General features: G+C 46.0%; 2 protein-coding genes across 4 annotated transcripts in view; one reads left to right on the top strand and one right to left on the bottom strand.

Moving 5' to 3' along the window:
• Positions 1-1,231, top strand: part of DYNC2LI1 (dynein cytoplasmic 2 light intermediate chain 1) — a 57,790-nt gene extending 56,559 nt beyond the window's left edge. The window contains exon 14 of the mRNA XM_037744408.1: positions 909-1,231. Coding sequence (XP_037600336.1) covers positions 909-1,051 — 143 coding nt within the window. The 3' untranslated portion in view covers positions 1,052-1,231. The remainder of the gene's footprint in view (positions 1-908) is intronic.
• Positions 1-7,915, bottom strand: part of ABCG5 (ATP binding cassette subfamily G member 5) — a 27,701-nt gene that overhangs the window by 17,575 nt on the left and 2,211 nt on the right. For all 3 annotated transcript variants that reach the window (XM_017544849.2, XM_017544850.2, XM_017544851.2), the window contains exons 3-4: positions 3,249-3,385; positions 3,072-3,170 (exon numbers count right to left, since the gene is read on the bottom strand). In XM_017544849.2, the coding sequence (XP_017400338.1) occupies positions 3,072-3,170; positions 3,249-3,385 (236 nt within the window). The remainder of the gene's footprint in view (positions 1-3,071; positions 3,171-3,248; positions 3,386-7,915) is intronic.

Genomic DNA, 7,915 nt, shown 5'->3' with positions numbered 1-7,915 from the left:
AAAAAAAAAAAAATAATAAAAGTGGGCTGGGCATGGTGGCTTACGCCTGTAATGCCAGCACTTTGGGAGGTCAAGGTGGGTGATTCACTTGAGGTCAGGAGTTCAAGACTAGCCTGGCCAACATGGTGAAACCCTGTCTGTACTAAAAATACAGAAATTAGCTGGGTATGGTGGCGGGCACTGGTATCCCAGCTACTTGGGAGTCTGAGGCAGGAAAATTGCTTGAACCCAGGAGACAGGTTGCAGTGAGCTGAGATTGTGCCACTGCACTCCAGCCTAGGCGACAGAGCAAGACTCTGTCTCTAAATAAATAAATAAATAAATAAGATTCCCTAGAACAAAAACTGCTATACTTGCTTCAGGAAAATTAACCAGGAAACAACAGATACGTCCTTAAATTCCCATTTGTAGGAGCCTCAGTCACTCCAGCCCATACAGAAAAATCCCCCAAAGTTATGATTACAATATCGCTTACTTTTATAAGTGTTTGGGTTTTGAAACTTTATTATAATATATGTTTTATATGTTTAAAAAACCCAAGTTGATTTGAACTAAACCTGTTTTCTACTATATAACCCAGGTAAGTGCCAGGGTCCTATGTGGTGCAATCTCAATGGGGTTTTGCATCAGAGACATATAATCTGGCCTTCAAAAGTAATTAAAAATAATTCCAATCTTTACTTGAATTTCTTTAAGGACTTTAAGAGGGACCCAATTTATAACACAGCCACACTTAAAATTCCCTTTCCTCCAATTCTCTTCGCTCTACTTAAACCCTGCAGCTCCCTGAAACCCTTCTTCCTCCTCATTCTCAACTCCCCCAAAACAGTAACTAAAAAAAATGCCTTACTGACTTTCTAATCAAGAAGCTTGACTTTCTTCCTCCGTCTCTGTCTTTCCTTCCTCAGCTTATCTCCTCTCCAGAGACCTGTTTACAAATCTATTTCTGTCCTCCTGTACTGATTACCTCTATATGCAGAAAGCCTGGGGAAAGCAGAAAGAAACAGAAGATACTCATGTGGATATGAGTTTTGTTTCCAGACATCCCTAATAAGGCTGTGTTATGAAAATGGAAACAAAACCATTGCATTACAAAACAATAAGCTCGACTTCAGAAGAAGAAAGGATGACTTGTGGACCAAAATTCCAGAGGAGTCAGGGGAAGGGCTGGATGGCACAGATGAGGCTTTGACTCACCCAAATAATGGACATATCTGAAATAGGCACAAAGGAATAATGAGAAGATAAAAATGCATAAGTAAACTAGCATGATATATTCTGGAAAAAAAAGAAAGGTCTTTTCTTGCCATCAGGGTAGAAAGATCCTAGAATTAAACTTTGCTTGACGCAATGAGATTTCTGTGCTCACCAGCCAGTGTAGATTCCCGAGCCTCCTTCTCATCTCTGTAACATCATAAGGAGTAAGCTTGCCCCTCCTGGTTTAGAAGGGATGGACGGAGAAGACATTTACTTAATTTGTCTCAGAGGTTTCACGCCCCAGCAGGAATGCTCTCCCATATTTTGGAAACACTATTGGAAATAGAACTCAGAGTCCTTGTAAGGACCATTGAGATAATCAAGTCCCACCCTCCATGCTCTGTGCTTTCACATAATCTGATGTATTCCTCACATTGACCCCAGGAGAAATGCATTCTTATTGTATTTTTTATAGAGGAGAAAACAGAACGATCTATAACTTGCCCAAGATCATGCCATTAGCAAATGGCAGGGCCAGGATTGAGAGGACTGTTTGTGCTCTCTCAGGTGGTCTGGGAAGCCTGAGCCTTAGCCAACAGCCCCCCAGACACAGCCTGCTCACACTGGCCATGCTTTATTTCCAGGTTCTTCCAAGGACAGGAGCAGATCTGCCATGCTCTCTCCTTTGTTATCATCAGCACTTCCTTCCCACTGAATTGCTTGTCAGGATTTCACACCCTGCGGACTGGATTTGCTCAGAAAGGACTCTCAATTGGAGAGAACTCTACTATCAGGAGTTCTGCTTCCATGGAGCTGTGCCACTTGAAGGAGGCATGTCCAACTGTCATTGGTTCCCTGGGTGCTTGTGGGCCTTCTCAGACTAGAGGGAAATGAAACAGTTTCCAGGTATGGTTCCAGGTGGGTTTACCTGTGGCTACTTCCAAACTGGATACATTTAAGAAAGAGATTGGAACCTAGAAGGAGTTGACAATTCAATCGTTTCTTCCTTCATTAACACAGTCCAGTTTGGATGAGGCACATTCAAGACACCTCCAAGTCAGCTGAGAAAAATCAGTGGCAAAAGTATCTATTTAAACAGGGAGCTTGTAGAACAGCATGGTCCCAGAGAATGGTAATGTAAGCCACAGACAGAAGTGAAATATTTTAGTAGCCATATTTTAAAAAGTAAAAAGTGAAATTAACATGATATTATTTACAGACAAAATACTATTTCAACCTGTAATCGATACTTTTTGAATTTTAATTTATTTTTATATATATTTATTTATTTGGTTGGGGGATACAGGCTATCCTTCAGGCTGAAGGGCAATGGTTTGCTGCAGCCTCCACCTACTGGGTTCAAGAGATCCTCCTGTCTCAGCCTCCTGAGCAGTTGGGATTGCAGGTGCACCCTACCACACCTGACTAATTTTTGTATTTTTTGTAGAGACTGAGTCTCACTATGTTGCCCAGGTTGGTCTCAAACTTCTAGACTCAAGCAATCTCCTCCCGTCTTGGCCTCCCAAAGTGCTAGGATTACAGGCCTGAGCCACCCTGCCCAACCTAAAAATTCTTAATGGGCTTTTTCACATTCTGTTTTTTCAGACTCAGAGTCTAAAATCTGATACCTGTTTTACACTCAGAGCACGTGTCAGTCTTTGGACTAGTCACATTTCAAGTGTTCCAAAGGAACATGTGACAAGGGGCTGCTCTCTCCGGCAGCGCAGGGTGAACGGTGCAGGATGCAGGGCACGCTCTAGAGTGAAGGGGTGACGAGCACAGGGGAGGAATGGGTAAGCGTAGGCAAAGAGACGAGGGCAGCGGGGATGCAAAGGCACTCGGCTTGCCCGCTGTAAGCAGAGGGCTGCACCCACCTTCTTCCGGAAGAAGCCTGGGCTGCCGCGGCGGATGGCCAGCAGCGCTGTGTAGCGCAGCGTCTCGCGCACGGTGAGGCTGCTCAGCAGGGTGTCACTCTGCAGGAGACGCGGGCGTCAGCGTCGCCCAAGGCCCGGGGGCGGGCAGGGGGCCGGGAGTGTGGGAGACGCGCCCACCTGCAGGACGTAGGAGAAGCAGTCCTGGAACTGGTCCCGGCGCAGCTCCTGGCCGTTCACATACACCTCCCCCAGGAAGGTCCCCGTGCGCCGCAGCCTCCCGGACATGGCGTCCAGCAGCGTGGTTTTCCCGGAGCCTGGGGGGCGACAACAGAACCCCTCCGTGCTGGCCTTGAAGGAGCTTCCTGAGACCCTCTGTGCGGGCCTGACCCCGCGGGCCAGGAGTGCTACGTGATGGACCCTGTTCTAGGGATTAAGGATACCGCAGAATGCAGGCCCCTGCCCTGTAGAGCGCGCCCCCAATGTGCATGCCGCCGTCTCGTGGGTCAAACTCTTAGGACGCAATTGAGTCTCTGGATTGTCCCCTGAGTGAGAGGCGCACGCCATTTTTCTTATCTGGGTCAAGACCAAAGGTGCTTTCTCTGCTTGTTTATTTGCCTTTAAAACTGTTTTGGATTGAAAAACGAAACAACTATAGGTATCAGAATAAGAGCAAAGCCAAGACTCTTGGAAACGCCTGGATCCTAGAATGTCTGGATTTCTTTTTGTGTCCCTCTGGGGTGGTCTAGTTATACCCGGATGTAGGTGACATTGCCTAGAGCCTTGCTCACAAAGCAAGCAGCATCAGCAACCCCGGAGTGCTTGCCAGAAATGCAGAGCCCCAGGTCTCACCCTGACCTGCTGGGTCAAATCTGCTTCAGTCGAGTTTGAGAAGCACTGGCTTGGTGAGTCCTTTGGTAAAACCAAGTTGGCCACAGCCTGCACTAGAGCCTGGGGCACAGCCTTGCTGGATGTCACTAGAAAGGTTCCCACAGAGGGGTTGTGGTGAACTAGCTGCCTGCTGGAGGTGACTGGGGGATGATGCTTCCCTTGGTTTTCTTTTTCTTTTTTCCTTTCTGTTTTTCTGAGACTGAGTCTCGCTCTGTCACCTAGGCTGAAGTGCAGTGGCACTGTCTCGGCCCACTGCAACCTCTGCCTCCCGAGTTCAAGCCATTCTCCTGCCTCAGTCTCCCGAGCCGCTGGGATTACAGGCATGCACCACCATTACTGGCTAATTTTTGTATCTTTAGTAGAGATGGGGTTTCACCATGTTGGCCAGGCTGGTCTCAAACTCCTGACCTCAGGTGATCCTCCTGCCTCAGCCTCTCAAAGTGCTAGGATTACAGGAGTGAGCCACTGCTTTTTTCTAAGGTTAAAGGTTAGGTGATATCTTTAGAACAAGAGCCTGCTGGCCCCTCAATCATATTAGACACACTTACCATAGGCCCAGAGTTCATGGAGACAGAATGACCTCCCAGACCTTTCCTATCCAAGGAGGTTGGGAAGTTGGGATTCATAACAGAGAAATAGGAGGTTCTGAACCATCTGGGAAGATAGCAAGAGAAATCTACTGATGTGATGGCTTGTGCAGAGCCAAAGAGATCTTTTGTTAAAAAATATATATATTTTTTTGAGATGGAGTCTCACTCTGTCTCCCAGGCTGGAGTACAATGGTGCGATCTCAGCTCACTGCAACCTTCACCTCCCTGGTTCACACAATTCTCTTGTGTCAGCCTCCTGAGTAGCTAGGATTACAGGTGCCTGCCACAATGTCCAGCTAATTTTTCTGTTTTTGTAGAGATGGGCTTTTACTACATTGGCCAAAGTGGTCTTGAACTCCTGACCTCAGGTGATACTCCTGCCTCGGCCTCCCAAAGTGCTGGATTACAGGTGTGAGCCACCACGGCAGGACCTTGTTAAAAGATTTTAAACAAACTTGCTTCTTGCTGTGAGAGGAACAAAGATGAATAAACTCCCTTAGCAGTTGTCTTCTTTTCTAATGCATGACTGACAGAACTCAGAATTAGCCCCAGCATGTTCAGAGTGGGGAAAGAGGAAACCCATTATAAAGACACAAAATGTGACTTCATTGGGATTGTCTTTCAAAATATGCCCTGTAATTTCTCAGTCACATGGTCCTTCTAACCAGACCCACCCTGGCTTTACATTTTTTGGATCCAATCTAAACTCTGGCAGAAGCTGCAAATATTCTGTGTCCCAGCCCCACCACTTCATCAAAACCGGCCTCTCCAGGGTTATTAAAGCCACTTTCTTGTTGCCAAATCCAGTGTATATTTCTCTGGGAGGGATCCCAAGACAGAACCACCCAACCAAGTCACTACCAGAGTTCTGACCCAATGAAACTCTGGGAGATCGTGGGTGTTGTTTTAAGCCACTAAATTTTAGGATACTTTTTTTTTTTTTAACAAAGAAATACATAATGAATTTAGTTTTTTAAAAAACATGTGTCAAATGTTATTAACTGATTAATGAGGGAACCAGCAAGATGACAAAGCTCATTCATATGAGGATATGAGAGGCCAGGAGCGGTGGCTCACACCTGTAATCCCAGCACTTTAGGAGGCTGAAGCAGGTCGCCTGAGGTCAGGAGTTTGAGACCAGCCTGGCCAACATGGTCTCGAACCCCATCTCTCAACCCCATCTCTACTAAAAACACAAAAATTAACCACGTGTGGTGGTGGGCGCCTGTAATCCCAGCTACTCGGGAGCTGAGGCAGGAGAATTGCTTGAACCTGGGAGGTGGAGGTTGCAGGGAGCCAAGATCGTACCACTCCACTCCTGGGCGACAGAGTAAGACTCCATCTCAAAACAAAAGAGGATATGAGAAATTGATATGCACAGTCAGTGGGGAAAAGAAGGTTGGAATAAGATAGCAAAGTAGACACAAAAATGGTTAATGCCCTAAAGGGCAATAAAACTATAACATTTGTGGTTTTCTTTTCTAATAGGACAGAAATTATTTACAACTAAATTATCTGCAAAGAAGCATCCAACTCAGAGTCTACACCCTCCTCAATCAGATAGCTGTAGGCAGGCTTGCTTTAGGCTATACTCTAGTGAGACTTTGAACATATATGTCATCATCTTTTGCCTCACCAATAAAGATTTGATGGACAATGCTGCTTGAGATAAGACACCAATGAAATTGTCATTTTATGCAATACTATGGAGTCATTCATCAAATTATTTTACTCATTTATTCAACAAATATTTATTAATCACCCACTACATGACCAACCCTATTCTAGGTAATAAGGATACAGCAGAATACAGTCCCTGTCCTTGTAGAACTTGTAGCCCACCGTGGATTCATTTCAGTATAAAGGGTAGGCATTGTCCGAAAGCCGTGATTCGGGGTCTCATCAGAAACCAGCCCACAGCCCCCACCCCAATCAAGAGCCCCTTCCACTGCCTTGCTGTATGTGCATGAAACATGACATTGGCCTTTGGGTACACTTCTGAGATGGGGGGTTCCATTTCTTGTTGTTCTTAGAAGCGGGACTTCTGAGAAGGGTGCTACATGCCACCCTGCTTAATCCTTTTTTAATTCTTTGTAAGGACTGCAACAGCTGAGAATTTGTTAAAGGGATAGAGGCAGTATTTTTTCTTTTTAAAGAAGCACATTGTATTTATCAAAAGGAAGCTGAGCATGACCCTGGATGTTACGGTACATGTGTATAGTTAGATACTGCTTAAAAATGGAAATAAGAAGTGGCAGGAACTCTTTGAAAAGTGTAACAGCTTTAGTCAGTGCTATGGTCTGAATGTGTATGTCTCCCTAAAATTCACACACTGAAATCTTCACACCCAGGATGACGGTATTGGGAGGCGGGGCATGCTAGGAGGTGATACTGGGAGATGATTAGGTTATGGAGAGCTCATATGATTGTGATGAACGCCTCAGAGACTGCCCCCTACCTCTGCCACACAAGGTTAGGGTGAGAAAATGGCTGTCTAAGAGGAAGTCACTCTCACCAGACACCAAATCTGCTGTCCCCCTGATCTTGGACTTCCTAGCCCCTAGAATTGTGAGCAACAAATTTCTGTTTTTTATAAGCTACCCAGTCTATGGTATTTTGTTTCAGCAGCCTGAATGGACTGAGGCAGTCCAGAAATTCCTCTCAACAGCACTACAGTGGCCATCTGGCTGTGTGGCTGCTGTGGCAGATGAATAACCGTTGATTCAGCTCCCTGGCTCTAAGGAGGCTGACCATGCCTACATTTGGTCATAGACTTCAACGGAGACCCCATCTCCATTGAGGAGAATAACACAAGTAGAGAGTGGCAATGAATGTCAACAATTTGCAAGCAATAGCTCAATCAAGAGGCTTCTGTGAACCCAATTTGTCAGAAGCATTTAACCTTAAAATGTACATGATAATCCAGTGTAGCAGACACTGTGGTGTCCCCTCTTCAGGGCCAATGCTGCCATCCCCCAGCTGCTGGGAACATCAGCTGCAGAGGATTCACAGCAGGGACTCTCCCAGGGAAGTGCCCTCGGCCACGAGAAGCTGCCTCACCAAAGGCTATACTCTCCAGGGCAATGACTGGCTGATGCAAGGACACAAAGGCAAATACAGCACTGACTTTAGGCTCAAAGGTAGCTACCCTGGGAAAGAGGAGGAGAAAGATGATGTGGAGGATGGGCAATGGATGACCTCAGTGCAGTTTGTAATGTTTAATTCCTTAAAAAAGAAAGAGTCTGGGAAACATAGCAAGAACCCTGTCTCTACAAAAGAAGATAAAAATAAATTAGCCAGACATGGTGATGTGCACCTGTAGTCCCAGCTGAGGTGGGAGGATCACTTGAGCCCAGGAGGTTGAGG

Source organism: Cebus imitator, unplaced genomic scaffold (assembly GCF_001604975.1).
Source record: "Cebus imitator isolate Cc_AM_T3 unplaced genomic scaffold, Cebus_imitator-1.0 Scaffold172, whole genome shotgun sequence".
NCBI lineage: Eukaryota > Metazoa > Chordata > Mammalia > Primates > Cebidae > Cebus > Cebus imitator.
This window is presented reverse-complemented; position numbering and strand designations above follow the sequence as displayed.